At 41.3% G+C, this 21,111-nt stretch overlaps 1 protein-coding gene and 1 long non-coding RNA gene across 3 annotated transcripts in view; both read right to left on the bottom strand.

Annotated features, from left to right (window-relative positions):
- The window catches only part of LOC106602818 (segment polarity protein dishevelled homolog DVL-2), a 34,462-nt gene extending 25,086 nt beyond the window's left edge, over positions 1-9,376 (bottom strand). The window contains exon 1 of one of the 2 annotated variants that reach the window (XM_014195710.2): positions 8,747-9,376. In XM_014195710.2, coding sequence (XP_014051185.1) covers positions 8,747-8,907 — 161 coding nt within the window. In that variant the 5' untranslated portion in view covers positions 8,908-9,376. The remainder of the gene's footprint in view (positions 1-8,746) is intronic. The other variant, XM_014195709.2, reaches the window with a different exon arrangement.
- A 9,599-nt stretch (positions 9,377-18,975) lies between these two features.
- LOC106602817 (uncharacterized) lies at positions 18,976-20,462 on the bottom strand. Its single transcript, XR_001328304.2, has 3 exons — positions 20,305-20,462; positions 19,936-20,092; positions 18,976-19,581 (listed from the first exon to the last, which is right to left on the bottom strand). It is a non-coding gene; the product is annotated as an uncharacterized lncRNA (long non-coding RNA).
- Positions 20,463-21,111: the final 649 nt, after the last annotated feature.

Genomic DNA, 21,111 nt, shown 5'->3' with positions numbered 1-21,111 from the left:
GTAAGCATCTTCTGGGACCTGGAGTTTTTCCTGAAAATCATGACCTGGTCAGGTAAAACTCTGTCCTATTCGTAAGCTTTAACAGGGTCCAACATAACTTTTTCCCCCTCACTGGCCTGGACATGGTGTAGTTTTTAAATGCATTGGGGTCATGCAGAGCCTATAGGTTGCCTGCTTTCTCTCTATATGCAGCTATTAATAGGCAATATTTGGTTATTATGATATGAATTAAAAAGCTATTTAATATAATTTAGCAATGTAAGTCGTTACTCTATTCTTTAGAATTGCATTGTATTAAATGCCATTTATTTTTGTTTCTAAAGTATGTCATTGAGAATTTGTTTTAATTACATCTCAAAATAAGACAATGGCGTTGGAAATGACATCGACCTGGCTACAGCAGGCTAACCACGACAAATGCTAGTGTATTTTTGTAGGTTTCTTTTTGCAGACTCAACAGTCACCAGCATATTGATAGAATGTTCACTATTGTAAGATTACTTTAGTTAGAAAAGTTAAATAAAATAAGTAAAATAAATAAACTCAGCGAGTAGATTGATGGGGATTTCTTTTTTGCTCAGGACAGCTCGTGTGCGCTGTGTGAACGTAGCTCTGCTTGAGAAGTGGTGATTTGCTGGAGCATATTGGTGCTTGAATGAACGGCCAATCATATTGCACAAATAGCACGCTTGTCTACGTGTAGTCTTCAATGGTTTTTACATGGTAGTCTGCGACGACAGTGCAGGTACATTTTGAACTGGAATACAAAAATGTGCTGACAAGTATGCTATCTGGCCGGGTTGGTGCTACTGCTTTTAAAGTGGTGTGCAGATTGAAAAGTAGGCCTACTGGGACAAATGCTGTCTCGCCACATGTTTTCCGGCGGCTCTGCCTGAATATAAGACATGTTTGTTTTTTTGCTAACATATGATGGGAGAGGGTCCCTGGCCAAGAACGTTTAAAAACCCTTGCTCTAGAGCATGTTAGTATTTATTTATATTGTACAGTCACGGGCTATTATCTTCACTTGCAAATAAAACGCCTCACTCTGGACGAGAAAAGTCAAGATCTGCTGTTGTCTCACTTAAAATCCAACTGCTTGGTCAATTTCACATGCCTCTAAATGATAGAGGTAAAGAAAAATACCATGCATAATGTTCTGCAACTTTACCGAATGGTTTTGACAAATTTTTGAAGGGAATTAAGTAGGGCTGGGCGATATCTAATTTATTTGATTCATTTGAATTCATGTTGTTGCGCAATATTCCAAAAATAATCATGGTTTTATTATTTTTATGAGTATTTACGGCCGCTTGTTCTCGTGTTGTATTTTTAGTCTCATATCTTTCGCTCCTTCTGTGCTGTGTACACCTCTATATATAGATCTCTGGTGAAATGTAAAGAAGAGGTGCACATCTCCGCCCTAACAAAGGGACTTGTTGTCCCAAAGGCGGGAAGGCAGGCGACAAGTTTAGGTCCAAAATAAGCCCATAGAAACACATTGGGCTTATTTTTGGACAGATTTTAGCTTTAGTGAAACCTCTCGCTTCGTCTTTTCCTCTATGGTATACACACATCAAGCCCCTCCCCTGCCTCTCACCCCAACAAAATTGAGAGATTACAATTTCCTCTCTGACAAGCAGTTTCAACTCGCTATCTGCATTTGATGTTCGGTCCAACAGGATCGGTCATATGGACAAACACATTGAGACATTATTTTACTGTAATAGAGAAGTTAAAAAGGGTTTCGTTAGAAAAGTTATGTCTCAACTACTCAAAATGCGTGCAGAGCAGACAACTAAAACGAGAGTATAAATGAATATTGAATCTGGAAAATGAATGCTCAATTTGTCGCGCACGGCATTGGGGTACTGCTAGCAGCATTTTAGCCAAAGACTTATACTAGTTGTCTAGTCTTTTATAAATGTGCAATAAGCATAAAACAATTATATATGGAAATGGCAACTCGTTCTCTTTCTGAGAAATAAGGTAGGCCACTTGATTTCAAAATCTGAACAAAGTGGACAGGCTAAGATGCTTTTCAAACAGTTGGAGACAGAAATTGTAGAGACCTGTGTTAATTTTCTATAGCTTAATGCCTGCTACAAGAAGTGAGTCAATATTAGTGAATGTGCAACGGGCATTTTCATAGACTTGAAAGCCAGATCAGTGATTAAGAAAAAAAAAAAAAAGAAGCAGGTTAAAGTATTTTGAGAAAATAATAAAATTATTAGTGGGTCTTATGGTTGTGGAAGGCTTATAAACTCAGAAAAAAATGAGAAATGTCCTCTCACTGTCAACTGCGTTTATTTTCAGCAAACTTAACGTGTAAATATTTGTATGAACTTAAGATTCAACAGACAAACTGAACACGTTTTGTCAGACATCTTTGCTGAAGAAAGTCACCAGGGACAGGTGGCATAATGGGATAAGATCAGAATAGGGATGCCTGTGTAAACGCAGCCTTAGAGACTAGAGAAAGTTGTGTAGTTGTACATGGTAACAGGCAGCTACAGGACGTTGTAGAGCAGACAGATATTGAAAGCCTACAATCTCTCCATTATGGTCTTCCCCCTATTTATCTCATAGCCTAATGAATGTCAGCAGTCCATAAGTTAAATGTACAGTCAGGGGGCCTCCAGTATAGCTGTATTATCCAGGAGATAAATTAGCCTGTTGTAGATGGGAGGGAATGTAACTTACCAGGGAGGCCAGCACTCAGACTAATGGCATAATAAGATTTGTCTGAGGTAGAAAATAGCTTTTGTATGTAGTGTGTGTATCAGGGTTTCCTTTAAGAAAATGTGGCGCCGGACAAATTTAACAGACCCATATGCATTGGGTGCGTAACCCTTTAGGGCATCCATTCACGGTGCTCAGCATGACAGAAATCACATATAGATTATGGTTATTTCTTAACGGAACATGCAATCCTGTAATGAAGCATTTTCAAACATTTGCTAAAAAGCAAATTTGCGGAAAACCCTAAATAGCACACTTGAGTGGTTCCATATGTGACAAAAATGAAAATCTCTGTTAGAAACTTAAAGGGGGAATCTAAAGATGCAACAACTAGGATGAGTTGCTAATATGACTAGGATAATGCCTTTGGCTTCTGGACAATGGAAGAAAGTTGATATGAAAACCAATAGAACAGGAGAGAAATGGCATATCGGGAACATGCTGACCAAACCAGACGCGTCGTGTGCGCGAGCATTGCAAAATAAATGTACACATATACACTACCGTTCAAAAGTTTGGGGTCACTTAGAAATGTCCTTGTTTTTGAAAGAAAAGCTATTTTTTTGTCCATTAAAATAACATCAAATTGATCAGAAATACAGTGCAGACATTGTTAATGTTGTAAATGACTATAGTAGCTGGAAACGGGCGATTTTTTTTTATGAAGGGAGGCGCGCTCCAATTAGGGTACCAGTTGAGTTGAGAAAATAGTAATAGGCCTAGCTCTTTCTAGTCATGCACCAAAACTGTTAACATGCAATTGCATTTAGAATTGTTGCACAATAAACTGACTTATAGAAGCATGTTTTACTTCAGAAGCAACCAGCAAACATCCCACTCAAAATAGGCTCAATAATGTGAGAGTGTGATAGTTGTGTTGGATAAATAAGATGGGCCTCATGATGACTAACAAAAATACCCACACTATATTATGCAAATTAACCTATAGACCAAGAAGAATGACGGTCAAATGCATTTCTGTCAAATAGTATTTGCATCAATGCAAAATGATTTTTTTTTAACCATTTCCTACAATTCTACACTTTCTTCACAGGGGAAATCCATATTTTTGAAAATAACAAAACAATTTTTCTTCGGTTCTGCCACAATAAATATGAACTCGAGTAAATCTTTTTTTAGAACACAAGGCGAGACAAATACATGCACATTTATTTAGGCCTACACGCCAACAGTGCCTTATGTATCATAACCATTACAGATAAATCGTAATTGCTAAATTGCCCCGTATCTTCAGTCAAATAAACAAGTGCCATTTAAGACTGATTTATTGAAACCGTAAAGTATGTGGATGCCTCTTCAAATTAGTGGATTTCGCTATTTCAGCCACACCTGTTGCCGACAGGTGTATAAAATTCGAGCACACAGCCATGCAATCTCCATAGACAAACATTGGCAGGAGAATGGCCTTACTGAAGAGCACAGTGACTTTCAACGTGGCACCATCATAGGATTCCACCTTTCCAACAAGTCAGCTCGTCAAATTTCTGCCCTGCTAGAGCTGGCCCGGTCAAATGTAGGTGCTGTTATTGTGAAGTGGAAACGTCTAGGTGCTCAGCCGCGAAGTGGTAGGCCACACAAGCTCACAGAATGGGACTGTCGAGGGCTGAAGCACGTAAAAATAGTCTGCCCACGGTTGCAACACTCACTACAGAGTTCCAAACTACCTCTGGAAGCAACGTCACCACAATAATTGTTCGTAGGGAGCTTCATGAAATAGGTTTCTATGGCCGAGCAGCCGCACAAAAGCCTAAGATCAAAATACGCAATGCCAAGCGTCGGCTGAAGTGGGGTAAAGCTCGCTGCCATTGAACTCTGGAGCAGTGGAAACACGTTCTCTGGAGTGATGAATCACGCTTCACCATCTGGCAGTCCGACAGATCAATCTAGGTTTGGCGGATGCCAAGAGAACACTATCGGCCCGAATGCATAGTGCCACCTGTAAAGTTTGGTGGAGGAGGAATAATGGTCTGGGGCTGTTTCTCATGGTTTGGGCTAGGTCCCTTAGTTCCAGTGAAGGAAAATCTTAACACTACGGCATACAATTACATCTAGATTCTGTTCTTCCAACTTTGTGGCAACAGTTTAGGGAAGGCCCTTTCCAGTTTCAGCATGACAATGCCCCCGTGCAGAAAGCGAGGTCCATACAGAAATGGTTTGTCGAGATCGGTGTGGAAGAACTTGACTGGCCTGCACAGAGCCCTTAACTCAACCCCATAGAACACCTTTGGGATGAATTGGAACGCCGACTGTGAGCCAGGCTTAATCGCCCAACATCAGTGCTTGAACTCACTAATGCTCGTGGCTGAATGGAAGCAAGTGCCTGCAGCAATGTTCCAACATCTTGTGGAAAGCCTTCCCAGAAGAGTGGAGGCTGTTATAGCAGCAAAGGGGGACCAACTCCATATTAATTCCCATGATTTTGGAATGATACTTTTGTCCATGTAGTGGATCGACTGGTTTATTATATCCTTGAACACTTTAAAAAGGCAGTAACTTCAGCAGTGGTGCTTTCTTGTAGAAGGCTATGGAATGGCATAGCCTTGTTTTGTTCATTTAGCAGGCAGGGCACTCTTATTTCCCAGAGCCCTTATCGCAGTCAAGACACCTATTTATAGTAAATAAAACAATAACAGGAATGAAATAGAACAGAATATTTTTCCAAATGAAAAAAGTTTGCAATGCGAAATTATTCACATCTTGTGTTTGGAACAGTTATTCCCAGAGTGATCGTTTGAAACGTGGCTCCATTTGGCGAGTTGAAAGAAAAACAATGCAGGGTAACAAACCAAAATGTATTTCGATATGCAGACGTTCGATTTAGTATATTATGCCTGTTCTTCAGAATTGAACAGGGCATGGTGATGAATTATGGACAACATCTGTTTGGTGAGTAGGCCTAGGCTTAATGATTCTGTTTATTTATCAAACTTATGTTTTTGCATATTTTGTGTGTGGAACCCGTCTATGATTAGGGGGCTTAAAGCGTAGCCCTAGGCTAACCAATTCTTCCTAATGCTTTGGTTTGGCTGGCGCGTGTGCTCGCATACCTTCGACCTTGGCTTGAAAATACCTTTGCTTTTCAAAACCTTCGCTTGTCCATCTTCAGACGCACATGTAGGCCTATGGAACATTAGAGTCAAAGCAAATGAACATTGTCAAGACAAAACGGCAGATTTTTTCCAAACCATATTCAACAAAATAGTTTTACAGTATTTGGAAGTTTTTCATCATCTCTGGCTAAAAACAACAAAAAAAATTGTACTTCCTTCCTCCGACATGGACTTTTTTTTGCTCGAAGCGCTGTCATAGTGTCACCAAGAAAATGTATAAAATTGTCTCAGCAGCATAAATATTTGATGCAACTAGGGTAGAAAATTGGCTTATTTGGTCAATATTACTTAGCAGAGCCGTTTAATCAAGGTACACATATCCTGTGCTTTTAACATATTGCACTTAGGCACAGACACAGTTTGGCTACATTGTAAGGGCGAAGCGGCCACAATGAAGTTGCATATGGGGCTCAGCTAGGACTTACTTTTGTAACGGAATGAAAACATTTTAACAATGTGATTTAACTAATTGACGTTGGGAAAATAGATGGCAAAAATACATAATGGCGTTAAAGGTGCACTATGCAGACGTCACTGACATTTCCTAATTGCTAAAATTCTAATAGTTCACCTAGTTTTGTTTGTGACAAATCAAGCAAGTATACTGTAGAGAATCATTGTACCATCTAAACCACTGGAAATATCTTTTCCATAACCAAAAATATTGTATTTTCACTTGGTGTGCAAAACCAAAAGTAAGACACAAAAATGAGAAGTATAGAAATAGTACACATAGAAATGTGAGTTATAGAGCTGTTCTATGTGAATTTGGTTACGTTTCCCACAAAAGATACATTTTGCAGCTTTTAAAATGCCTGTAAACAGCTTGGGGAATTTGTTTCCTCGCAGATTCAATCACGTTATATTAGACATAATCACATGCCTGTGCTCATCATGGTTCTTACAGGAAAAGTGAAAAAATGTGCCCCTGGTGCATTCAGCTCAAATTATATGCAACACCCTGAGTGCATTGGACATGAAACAATGATACAAATGTAACAGGACAACAAAATACATAACATTTTCTTTTGCAGGTGCCTTTTCATTTGGTGCAACTAGTGCTTTCTAACTGCACTGAACCAAAAGTGTAGCACTGAACCAAAAGTGTAGCCCTGGAGGGAAGGAAAACTTTTTCCAGTGGGCAAAAACCACTCATCTTGAGGCATCTGTTAATTATTATAAGTAAAAAAAAAAATTATGGACTAATCTATTTTAATACAGACTAGCGCAAAACATTACTTATCATTGAAAATGAAAAATTACCCAATTGATCATGATACTTTTCTGGTAAAAAAGTGGGGGTGCTAAAACATGTTTGCACCCTGATTTTGAAAGTGGGGATGCAGCTGCTCCATCGCTCAGGCGCCTGTGTGTGTGTTTTCAATGGTTGAAGTTGCTAAATCATGGCGGTCATGCTTTAAATCGCTGGAACTGTGAATGTGCAAATCTAACCTCAGGCAGAGCAGGAAATGCTCATTTGTTAAAGAGAAAAGTCGACAGTCTATGGCAGTGTGTTTTCTCCTGACTCTACTTAAGGGTCGAGAAGGAATGGGGTTTAGGTGAGGAGGAAGTGCAGCTGCTGTGAAGAGGGGAGAGTCCTGGCACTTAGCCCAAACACTGAGATTGCATTCCCAAATGGCACCATATTCGCTATAGTGCACTACTTTTTTTGCACTACCCATAGGGCACTTGTCAAAAGTAGCGCACTATATAGGGAATAGGGTGCCATTTGGGACGTATTCAAACACAGAGGGATAGAAAGACTTAAGACCCCCAGAGATGTATAGGCTATAGAACATCCTCTGTTTAAACAGTGCTGTTGAATCGGGAGTTGTGCATTTAATTAGCCTCTCTCATAAGAAAATATATTAGTTTAGGAACTGCCTGCATATTGGGACAGTAAAAACACATATAGAATATATAAATATAGGCCCATGTTCCATTAGCAGATCATGATATGCCTTCAGTCTAACTATTGGTTATTACTATATAATTAGGCCTACGTATTAATATATGATTATAATTTAATGGACAGAAATAAGGATTCAGGGGTGAATAAAGGAAGCTGTTGAATAGCTACATCATGTGTGAGTATAATACTTTAATTCTAGGTTCTCTCTAATGTGCACCAACTCACTGAATCCTAACTTGTTTGGATAGCTGTTACAATCAGTTACTTTGTGTCTCACTAAGAGAGCCAAACTTGTTACATTGTTGCCAAAAGTTTGCAACATCGTTGCAACTCAGTCATAGCCAACTAAACTCAACTCAACTTATTTAAGATGGAGTTGAGCCCCCACTAGTGTGGGCAGACTGGGGTTCTGAAGCCACATGAAATACAAGTATTAAAAACAACGGTTTTCAGCACCTAAAGAATAGCCTGCATTTACACAGGACAATGTAATGTGTTAAATGCAGGCTGTTCATTGAGTGCTGAAATTCCTCGATTTTTACAAAAACTTCATTTTATATGTCATGTCGGGGCTCCAATCCGCCAACACTAGTTTTTCACGTGGAGTTGACGGCTAATCAGTGGTGCCTTTTCAGAATGCTCATTTACATTCCGTAGGATGATGCTGGCCCTGGAATTATTAGAGACTAAAAAAACTACCTTGTGCACAAAGTCAGCAGTTTATCGCAGTAAAAACAACATCTCCAGCAATAGTTCCTGGTCAACTGACATGGGACAGACATACGTTAAGAAGCAATATCTGAATATCAGTGCCATTTCCTTGTCGAACAATTTAATTCAATTCATGCCTCGTGACAGAAATGAGTTGTCCAACATCAATTAGCCTAGGCCATTTAAGATAAACCATAACTGGAGTAGCAAACCAGCTTCAAAGCATCATCACATTAACAACCGTCCTTACCCGAAATCCTGATCCATAGATTTGAAGAAAAATTTATAATTCGGCTTGTTCAAAACATGTTTGAAATCCAAAAGTGTTATGTCTTCAGAAGGAATAGGGATCTTCACCAGATACGGCGTCTCCTCCTCGTCTATGTGGTAGATTATTTTGGTTTCCGCCATTTCGCCAGCCTTTTTCGGTCCCTCAGAACTTTACACACCGATTAGAACAGGACGAGAGGACGAGGTCTGACCGTCGAGGTCTGACCGTAAAGTTACCCTCTCAGCAAACTATTCTACTTCTGAAATCGCGACCATTTAAATCCTTCGGTTGGTTGTTTACTTGCAGCTGTCCTTGCATACATTAATTATTCGGTCGCTTTCCAGTTTTTGTTCGATAGTTTAATTCCCTCAGGTACGCTGAAATTCGTAGAGTTTCCTAAAACTTTTTAGGCATCAACTGGGTAGGGAAAGAGGGGGCTCAAAGCTATCCCTGCACTGCTAGTAGCCAACGCGGCGTGTGACGTTATAGGCTACACAGGCGTATCTTTACGCCCCTATATCCCCTTCCCTGCTCAGGACATCCAACTGAAATCCCAACAGATAGCATAGTACCCCTTCCCTGTTCAGGACATCCAACTGAAATCCCAACAGATTGCGTAGTTCCCCTTCCCTGCTCCGGACATCCAACTGAAATCCCAACAGATAGCGTAGTTCCCCTTCCCTGCTCCGGACATCCAACTGAAATCCCAACAGATAGCGTAGTAGTATGTAGGCCTACTCATGATAGGACTTTCACATGTACAATAAAATTGTCTTGTACCCGCTGTAAAAAATAATAATAATAATCCATATTAAAGTTTATCCAATGCTCGGATATATAGGATTTGACCCAGCCTGCTTTCACAGATGCATGCAATCAGTCAAAACAGAATGTTTTAAGACTGATTGACATCTGTCAATTAGGTCTATCAAAGACAAATCACAGAACATATCACATTAACTCTTTGTGTAATAAGAAATATATTTTCTGGGGGCAAAATAATCACAGGACTCAAGAGTCACGCTGTCACAAACCACAGCCTGAAATGGAATACAGCATGCACAATGTTAACAGGGTTGCTTTAGATGAGTGAGCCATTGCTTCAAACGGAATAATCTTGGAAACCCAAAACCTTGTGTCCACGAACGATTACAAACTGAAGGACTTGGATGTGTCCTAGCTACAGATTGTATTTTGTAATTTTTTACATGTAACCTTTATTTAACTAGGCATGTCAGTTAAGAACAAATTCTTATTTACAATGACGGCCTACCCCAGCCAAACCGGGACGACGCTGGACCATTGTGCGCCGCCTAATGGGACTCCCAATCATGGCCGGATGTGAAACAGTCTCGATTCGAACCAGGGACTGTAGTGACGCCTCTTGCACTGAGATGCAGTGCCTTAGATCGCTGTGCCACTCGGGAGCCCACATAATGTGATTTCACCCCTCCCCCCCCGCCCCACCATTTTTTTTATTTTTATAATTACGATTATACTGGTTACAGGGCCCAGTTTTTCAAATGTTATCTGCAAGGATTTCCCCAACGGGGTAGGATAAAATGTTTGAAATGGAGTTTTTCAAAACTGAAAAATGAGATTCAGTTCCTCCTGATAGGGATAAGAATTTGGTCATCCAATGTCACCTTTAAATCAAAAAAAAGGTAGTCTTGAAAAAGACACCAGTGATGAAATCTTATTAAGAAGGAAACTGAGAGGGCAGAAAATCTGACTTGTCTTGCTGAAGAGAAGATCAAGTTGACAATGCTCCAACAAAAAGAGAAAACTGTGCCTTCGCTTCCTTCAAGCATGCTTGAAAGATGCTAGGATTGCATTTTCAGATGAAGACTTCTGAACAATATGGATTTGTGTTTAGAATTATTTGAGTTATCCGGTGAGATGGTACATTTTCAAAAAATATTGAACACTTAAAGTGTTATATTAAAAGTCATGCTTTACATTTTCTTCAAATATTTTTTATTTCATCTTTATTTAACCAGGTAGGCTAGTTGAGAACAAGTTCTCATTTGCAACTGCCACCTAGCCAAGATAAAGAGTAGCAATTCGACACATACAACAACACAGAGTTACACATGGAATAAACAAAACATACAGTCAATAATACAGTAGAACAAAAGAAAACAAAAAGTATATATACAGTGAGTGCAAATGAGGTAAGTTAAGGCAATAAATAGGCCATGGTGGTGAAGTAATTACAATATAGCAATTAAACACTGGAATGGTAGATGTGCAGAAGATGAATGTGCAAGTAGAGATACTGGGGTGCAAAGGAGCAAGATAAATAAATAAATACAGTATGGGGATGAGGTAGGTAGATAGATGGGCTGTTTACAGATGGGCTATGTACAGGTGCAGTGATCTGTGAACTGCTCTGACAGCTGGTGCTTAAAGATTTTTGCAGTTCGTTCCAGTCATTGGCAGCAGAGAACTGGAAGGAAAGGCGGCCAAAGGAGGAATTTGCTTTGGGGGTGACCAATGAGATATACCTGCTGGAGCGCATGCTACGAGTCGGTGCTGCTATGGTGACCAGTGAGCTGAGATAAGGCTGGGCTTTACCTAACAGAGACTTGTAGATGACCTGGAGCCAGTGGGTTTGGCGACGAGTATGAAGCGAGGGCCAACCAACGAGAGCGTACAGGTCGCAATGGTGGGTAGTGTATGGGGCTTTGGTGACAAAACGGATGGCACTGTGAAAGACTGCATCCACTTAAGTGTTACTTTTAATATAATGAAATACATTTAAAAATATTTAACACTTAAGTGTTATATTAAAAGTAATGCAATACATATTTTTTTTTTATAACTGACAGGCAAACTTGTTTGTCTTGGCTATATTCATATAGTTCATCATGCACCAATTTTAGCATTGGGTTTTTCAAAACTGAACATGTTTATTCTGATCCTCTGGATAGGGATAAAAGCCAATTTAAGCTTGATCGAAAATGTGGTCGGACAATACGTGTGGAGGGTGTGACGCAATTGCGGAGCCTCCAGAGGCACGCATAGGCCAAATTGAGGTGCATACCGCATCGCTGTGGGCCTAAAAAATGTTGTAACAATGCGGAGTGCTCCGTATAGCTCCGCAGTGACATGATTGGTTGACGGTGGGTGTGGGCGGAAGGTCCTCTATAAACACAAACTCACTTCCTTGACAACTTCCTTCACAAAAGCTCTGCTAAACAGTCTGTGCTGCTCCGCGAAATGCAAGAAGTATGAATGCCCCTGACCTTTGCAGAGGCCGTATCACCGTAAATACCGCACGGCCAATGCAGACGTAGGATTGACCATGCAGCACGTTTAAGTATGGCATTTATGGACAAAGGGAAAACTTTATCATGTGTACCAAATTGTTAAAATGATCTTTGACTGATTTATATCCATTTTTGTACCAGACCACGCCCACGTGGATGTTTTTTGGTCAATAGCGGCCATGTTGTTTTAGGTTGTAGTCTGGAAAATACTGCGCTGAGAGACCTTTCTCCATAAGAGAGACACTCTTTTGGACAGGTCTCTATATTGTAATCTATTGGGTGAGTTATGTTAAAATATTTTCTTTAGCCAAAAAGACAGCAAAGTTTTTCTGAACTTTGTATCTGGATCAACATAACTCACCCAGTAGATGGCAATATAGAGACCTATCCAAAAATCTGAATCTGGATTCTTTGATCTTGATATTGTGGTATATGGATCAGAATGATCCCATCCGATAAGTCTCAAAAACCGTCTCAAAAACAGTTAGATCGATCTGATCCTGGATAACAAAAAAACAGGATTACAGAATCCAGATCTGTCTGATCACCCACAAAAGGTTTTGATAAACCGGCCCCTGGTGATCACAGCATGCCAAAGACAAATTGTAGCAAAAGCCACATTCACATTGCACTAAGTCCAGGTCTAACAAATTCTTGTGTGAAAGGTTGTCAAAGTAGCCCTGGGATCATTTTAAGTCAGGGTTAACATGAGCCCTGTGCTAAGATAATGCAGTGTGAAAAGGCATAGAGGCCACAATGTCTTGGTTAGTGACTAGGCTGATGAATCAGACTGTGATACCAGCTTCTGGTACAGTCTGAAACTAAACAGTGCAAAAATGTGGACCGTTTCCTTACAAGCCAGAAGGTCGACTAATAATAATACATTTGAACTTACTCTACCAGTAGTCCATTCCTTCTCACTCATCTCCACTCAACACGCTATCAGTTTCAAACAGAAGACCTGCTTCTGCCATCTTACCGAACCCAATAAACACCTTCTTTAAATTTGCATTGTTGGATTAGGGCTGGACTACTGCATTTGCCCCCCCCCCCCCAAAAAAAAAACAAATCATGCTATTCTACACATTTTGTCATGAGACTGAGAAAATGTTGCAGTTTTAGAGCAAATTTCCTGCAATTCTACACATTTTGCTATCATATGCTATTTAGGGGCCCCGGAACATGCCCTGCGTACCCATTCAGAAATCCTGCCCTGATAGCAAGCAAATGAAAGGTGCATACACGCCACCTACTGTACTGGATTGTAAGGCCGGTCACGGCCACCCTATTCATCTATTTATCTTATCTAGCCCTGTGTTTCCACCAACTATTCTGGAGTGTGAATTCCTTACACTTTGTGACACAAAATGGAAGGGGAAAAGGACAGCAAAAGATAATAAAAATTGCCCTACCATCTAACCCTACAACCATTAAAACCTCACCACCATTCTACATCTGATCGTACACCAGGCCCGCAGCCTGGGAGGACAGGACAAGACCATTCAACACACCTTGTAACTCCTCTGTAGTAAAATCTCATACACCCATGTACTTCTCTGCAGCTGACACCACAACATATATTTTCTGTGATTTACATTCCATTTCTGCAGTACAGTTAATAACCATGGCTATGAATGCTAAAACGCCAACCTTACTGAAACATGTTATTTCCGATCACTATTGGCCTCGGCCTACTCATAGAGAGCCTCTTAGGATCCCTCGCCCTGGACCCATCTTCGTCTACTACTTTTCATTGCTTCAGCATACGACACCTTCTGTACTACTCTGATCCTGGCAACCTCAATCTGCCTTTCTATCACCGGACACTTCTGATCTCCAGCACCATGGGTACCACTACAGTTAACACACTCATCTTTTTCCAAAGATACTACACGTTCCTTTGTCTCATGCCCTAATGCACACTTCTCAAATCTAGGAATCTCCCTCCTACACATAGCCATAAGCTTGGCATCTAAAACACCATAATGGATTCAGGACAAAAACTCAAATGGGATAACTGACACATCCTAACTTGACTTGGTTGGGTAAAGACTCTGCGTCAAAACTCATCAGGACAGACAGTATCCATTTCACCACGCTCTCCACCAGGTCTGTGTCGCACCAAGCGGCAGGAGTCACAAACACCGGGAATCCTCAATTTCTGTTGGTCCTCCTCAACACTTAGCGTCACTCCAGTTATCACTCCTTTCAATGGCGCACTGCTGCGGAGAGCAAAGAAAGTCACAGTTCTTGTTCCAAGGCGCGGAGTGTCGGCTCCCTCTGGATGGAAATCATAAATCCACTTAGAGTTACTTTCACCAATTCAACAGGCCAACCACTTCTCCACCAATCCTGACACCACATATGGATCACCCAGAAGGCAAGGATACATTCTACCCAAAAATCTTGCTCCCACTGGGTCAGAATCATCCTTGTAATCATCGGGACAAGGCCCGAAGTCGTCAGTCTTCAACGCACCTGCCAGATAAGTCATCCTAACCCTGTACCTGTACCTGCCGTCATTACTCCCCAAGGTTTCCCACCCAGATTCATTGCCATGATGCCTTAAAAAATAAATAATAATAATTAAGACTATGATTGGAAGAATCAGGTGTGTTGCCGATTGGCCTTCATATGTCTACACTGTCCATAGGGTTCAGGGACCGTATTCACAGGCAGCCCAATTCTGATATTTTTTCCACTAATTGGTATTTTGACCAATCACAGATCTTTTCACATCAGATCTTTTTTTAGGGATGATCTAATAGGTCAAAATACCTATTAGTGGAAAAAATAAACAATTGGGCCACTTGTCTAAAACGCAGCCATAGTGTGAATCGTCACCTGATAATTTCGCATATCTGGCTTGTTCAAATCTGAAGAACAGTTACTGTGGCAGTCTCGTGTGCATTTCTGACAGTAGCAAAGGTAGAGTTCCAGCCCGACTAGATGCGTAGACATTGCATCAACCAATGGTTGCGTGCCACGTCATCGACTGTGCAGTCTGGCATCAGACAAACATATCATATGTGTTTAGCTGATATATTAACCAGACCTAAGACCCTGTTCCTCATAAGACCCTTTATAACAAGTCCAACATTGCAAGCCCAATTTTCCTAGGAATGCCCTGTAACTTGATTAATCAGGAACCTTGGGACTTGTGATAACCTGATTCACATTCAACCAAGACTAGCGATAGGTCTGGCTTTGCAAACTCAGGAAACCAATGCAGGCCAAAGAAATCTAGGAATGTTACGATTTGCAGGAACATGTGAAAAGAGTTTCCATACTTTCCATGTGCAACATTCTTGTTGGTCGAGTCTACGGAATATGTCCCCTGATAATTTGTACATCTGAGTTGGACTGAATCTTCCCTCAATTATAATGAAAAAGAATGACAGAACTGCCCTGACCATCTTGAACGCATTAGAAACCCCGTAAAACACTGCAAAGGATATTATCCTAAAGCTCTTAAGTCAGCGTTCTTAACAAATAAGGCAATATTTCTGATTACTCTAGCTCAATGGGGGGGGGGGGGGGGCAAAGTATGGCCCGCTGGCCACTTCAATTACCCCTTTTCTCACCCCAATTTCGTGGTATCCAATTGGTAGTTACAGACTTGTCCAATCGCTGCAACTCCCGTATGGACTCAGGAGAGGCGAAGGTCAAGAGCCGTGCGTCCTCTGAAACACAACCCCACCAAGCTGCACTGCTTCTTGACACAATGCCCGCTTAACCCGGAAGCCAGCCACACCAATGTGTCAGAAATGCATGCCTCATAGGTCTTCCAGTCATGGCCAGCTGTGACACAGCCTGGGATCGAACCCGGGTCTGTAGTGACACCTCAAGCACTGAGATGCAGTGCCTTAGACCACTGCTCCACTCGGGAGGTCCCCCCCAAAATGCGTCTCTCCGTTGAATTTCAAAATCCCGATGTGGCCCTTGAGCCAAAAAGTTTGCCCACCCCTGCTCTAGCTAGTATACAGTACATAATGATAAAGACAGAAATGCATTGTCAAACTATACTGAACAAAAATATAAATGCAACATGTAAAGTGTTGGTACCATAATCTGATATAAAAGATACCAGACATTTTCCATACGCACAAAGGGCTTATTTCTCTAAAATGTTGTGCACCCATTTGTTTACATCATTGTTAGTGAGCATTTCTTCTTTGCCAAGATAATCCATCTGCCTGATAGGTGTGGCATATCAAGAAGCTGAATAAACAGCATGATCATTACACAGGTGCACATTGTGCTGGGGACAATAAAGGGCCACTCTAAAATGTTCAGTTTTGTCACACAACACAATTCCACAGCTGTCTCTAGTTTTGAGGAAGGGTGCAATTGGCATGTTGACTGCAGGAATGTCCACCAGAGCTGTTGCCAGAGAATTATGTTTTTTTTCTCTACCATATGCCGCCTCCAATGTCATTTTAGAGAATTTGGTAGTACGTCTAACCAGCCTCACAACCACAGACCACATGTAACCATTCCGGCCCAGAATCATGCCGGCCCAGGATTTGCACAACCAAAGAATTTCTACACAAACTGTTAGAAACCGTCTCAGGAAAGCTAATCTGTGTGATAGTCGTCCTCACCAAGGTCTTGACCTGACTGTAGTCTGGTGTTGTAACCAACTTCAGTTTGCAAATCCTCACCTTGGATGGCCACTGGCACGCTGGAGAAGTGTGCTCTTCACGGATGAATCAAGGTTTCAACTGTACTGGGCAGATGGTATGACGTCTTGTGGGCGAGCGGTTTGCTGATGTCAATGTTGTGAACAGAGTGCCCCATGGTGGTGGTGGGGTTATGGTATGGGCAGGCATAAGCTACAGACAATGAACACAATTGCATTTTATCGATGGCAATTTGAATGCACTGAGATACCGTGACGAGATCCTGAGTCCCATTGTCGTGACATTCATCCGCCGCCATCACCTCATGTTTCAACATCATAATGCACGGCCCCATGTCGCAAGGACCTGTACACAATTCCTGGAAGCTGAAAATGTCCGTTCTTCCATGGCCTGCATACTCATCATACATGTCACCCATTGAGCATGTTTGTGATGCTCTGGATCGACGTGTATGACAGCGTGTTCCAGCTCCCGCCAATATCCAACAATTTCGCACAGCCATTGAAGAGGAGTGGGACAACCTTCCACAGGCCTCAATCAACAGCCTGATCAACTCTATGCAAAGTTGTGTCATGCCGCATAAGGCAAATGGTGGTCACACCAGATACTGACTGGTTTTCTGATGACCATCAGATGCATATCTGTATTCCCAGACATGTGAAATCCATAGATTAGGGCATCATTTCAATTGACTGATTTCCTTATATTAACTGTAGCTCAGTAAAAGCTTTGAAAGTGTTGCATGTTGTGTTTATATTTTTGTTAAGTGTAGATATTCTAAACTAAGTGTACCTTGGCAAACATGTCAGAGTGGTCATACCTTCCTGTGTGGTGTCCTGTAAAAAACAGGAGTTCCCTGAACCTGATGCAGTATACACACGATTTCTACCTCCCCATATTGACTGATACCATTAAATAATAAAACACAATACAAGTAAAGGTTGTCAAGTAAAATGTTAATGCCGACTGCCAAGTGTCTCTCCATTTAGAGACATCAGTATCAAGCCCGTCTGGACTTCATCTTGTAAGTCTCAATGTGCTGGCTCCATACACATTTCTGTGAACACAGTCACTGTTCTATTAGCAATGGCAGTTAGAATAGCTAATATCAGACAAACAGGTACTATGTTGAAGTTTAAAAAAAAGTCAGACTAAACGTACCCAATTCTGGTCTCCCCATCGACGACCGTTGGTGAACAGGCAAGAGGTGAGGCTGGAGGTAAGGTCTTTGCCAGCGCCCCATTGATGGGCATTGCAGTGTAGATCAGCTCCTGGCCCCTCAAAGATACTGATTGGTTACACACAGAGCACTGATTACATTATCAATATTGGTTATGATTAGCATGGTGGAACCATCCTGATCGCTACATTTACCTTTCTATTTCACTTCAGATATCATGATGTGTAGAGAAATAGAATGGTAAACGAAGCGATCAGGCAGGTTCCACCAGGCTAGGTTATGAAGGTGAATTCAGACAAAACACAGAACTGTTTTAACCTTTGACCTGGTAAAATGTCACCAACCTGATTCAAGTGTCCTCCCTGTTCCATTTCTAGGAATGCTCACAGCAAAGGCATGTCTGTGTGATGCTGAGGGGCCTCTTACTGGTCTTCTCCATGTTTGGCTGCAAACTGGACATCTCGAACTGCAGCAGCAGGCAATCCTCATAAACAATGTATTTCCTCATCTTATGAGGTTGTGTTGACTGGGAGGGCCTGGGACACAATAGGCACCCAAGTGGTAAATTGCATTTTGTTATAGGACAAAGCTTTTTGATAATGCACTTCACAACCAAAATGACTACTACTTGTATCTGCTTGGCTGGGTCATTAACCTACTAGTTTATCAAACCAGTTATTTTTTAATACAACTTTCACATAACACACATTGCAGTAACTGTGGTCAAGCCAATTCTAGGTCATCACTAGTTACCACAGCCACAAAGTCATAAACCCCACCCATTTCAAAAAAATAAATCTTCATTTGATTTGAAACCTAACCAGACTGCTAACCTCATGCCTAACCTTTAAGACCAAAATATTTGTTTTCATGAATTTTTACAATATAGCCAATTTTGACTTTGAGGCTGTGGTAACCCTAATTCTATGCTTTACAAGATGTAGACCGACAAGCTCCAGATTGGATTGATTCAGGCAAGTGACACCGTTATGGTTTGTTGCGCCTAGTTCACTGTATTAATCAGACTCAGACATGAGTTAGCTACCACCATATCTGCATCCATTATTTAGTTTTGCCCTAGACAATACAGAACACGCTTGTATGAGCTACAAACTTGCAAATCAGATTTGTAGGCTAACGTTAGCTAGCTAGCCTGCCTCGCTAGCGCTGTCAAATGATAACGTTACATAACCAGAAGTATCTAGTCAATGCAAACTTGTATGAGATTTGACCAAACTAAGTTGTAATGAGGTAGCTAGCTAGTTATCTAGCTAGCTACCTAGATTTGCACATGGAGTTTAAAAAAAGGGGGCATGATTTGTTGACAATGGTTATCCAAACTTCATTTACTCGTTGTGAAGCACTGAGGTTCCAAACTCCGTTTTAGACTAACTATGACCAAAATTATCCTATTTAAACTTTGTAGGCAATTTTGACACTAGAATAAATGTTTGACTCATATCGATGCCACATATGCAGTTATCAAAGGGATTAGTTGCTTTTTAGGGGTCATTCTTGAAATTCACATACCCACCATGATACAATACATGCCCTTACCATGAGTTCCAATTTTAGAATGATCCTTGTCAACCAAAGGCTTGGCTTCATCCTTCTCGTCACCTAGATCTTCAATCAGACACTCTTTCTCTGTGGTAAACTCTGCTCCAAAGTCTCCAATGGGCTCAGGAATTAACTCAGGGTCTGGGATGGGCTCCAGCTCTGAGAAGAGACTACAGTTAGCACAGAGCCTAATTACCACACATCCAAACCAGAAAGGTCATTACCTCCTTGGGACCGATTAGTCCTTTCTGCCTGAAGAGGCCATCATATGTTGTAGAGCTAACGAAACCTTGCTTGTTGTCGGGTCTGACCATGGGGCCCAAGGGACTACTAGCATTTTGGGATTTGTCAAAATAAGGTCCAGGAATGAAATGTAATAGCTAGTGTTGCCAGAATTGGTAGCATATATGGATATGAAAAGTGTGCGTAATGGCCCCCTATAGAGTGCACTACTTTTGACCACTGCTTACATAAGGTATAACAACATAATGTCATTTCAGACAGTCAAAGTACCTCTTCAAGTCCATTCCAGTGGACTGGGCCTCCTGTCCCATGTACTGGAGGGGACGCCAGGGATATGGATACCATCCCTCCCCGTGGAGTTAAAGGTGCAGTCTTCTGTTTGGTTGGGAAGACCATCATGGGGCCCAAAGTGGTATCCTGTCCCATACTAAAAGGACAACATTTTCATTAAATGCATGCAGGGTCAACTTCTCACTAATGCATTTGCAGTCAAGACACCATGGCTCTTTCAATTAGTTTTTCTTCAATTCCTAAAACTCATCTCCTTGCCTCCTTCTTAACCATATTGGAGGAGAAAGTCCAAAGTCCCGTTTTGAGGAGGCAGTGAGAGGAATAGAAGGATGAACATGCCAAATATACCTTTCTTGGCCTTCGTGCCACTCTTCCAACGGCCACTAGAACCTGTGGTAGTCACGAGGTTCAGGTCGGCAACCGCCTAGTCTTGGACTGAGGGTACTTGATCAACCCCCTTCTGGCTATTCTAGCCACATATCATATCATTCTTGTCAGAAAACCGCCATCTGAAATGTATGAAAGAAGATGTACTCATGGACCAAGAACACACCATCTTGTAACAAATGCTATGGTTATCCCAGTGGATAAGTCACAGCCCAGTAACAGTATCTAAGGAGGGCTCAGCTTGACAATGGGTAAATTGGAAGTAAGTCAGAACATGCCTTGTTGCTAGGCTCTGCATGGTCTATGACAAGGTCTGCCATAAGGTGGCAATTGATGTACACCTGGAAAAAACAGGTATGAAAAAATAAATAAATAACTTTTTTTGTCCTTTTTTTGGGACATTACAAAATCACACAATCAAAAATGATCACCGATTAAACACTATACTGCTCACAAAGACAACACACAATTGTATATTTAGGCACACTCGCTCAGACTTACATGGTGACACTAAAGAGGCCAATTGAAATCGGGCCACACAGTGTATGACTACTCAATACAGTGTACTTACAAAATCTGAATAACCATTGTAGGCCTTGTCATCCTGGGTTCTACGCATAAACCCAACTGGTCGGCAGGCAGCTGGGAGTCCATCAAGCACCTGGAGGGGAAAGATCAGGATCAGACTACATTCAACATATTGTTTCCTCTTCCTTGGTACCCAACAAAGAACCCTTTGGCGAAAAGGTTTAACCTGAAAAAAGTTTT

The sequence above is a fragment of the Salmo salar genome, chromosome ssa04 (genome assembly GCF_905237065.1).
Source record: "Salmo salar chromosome ssa04, Ssal_v3.1, whole genome shotgun sequence".
NCBI lineage: Eukaryota > Metazoa > Chordata > Actinopteri > Salmoniformes > Salmonidae > Salmo > Salmo salar.
This window is presented reverse-complemented; position numbering and strand designations above follow the sequence as displayed.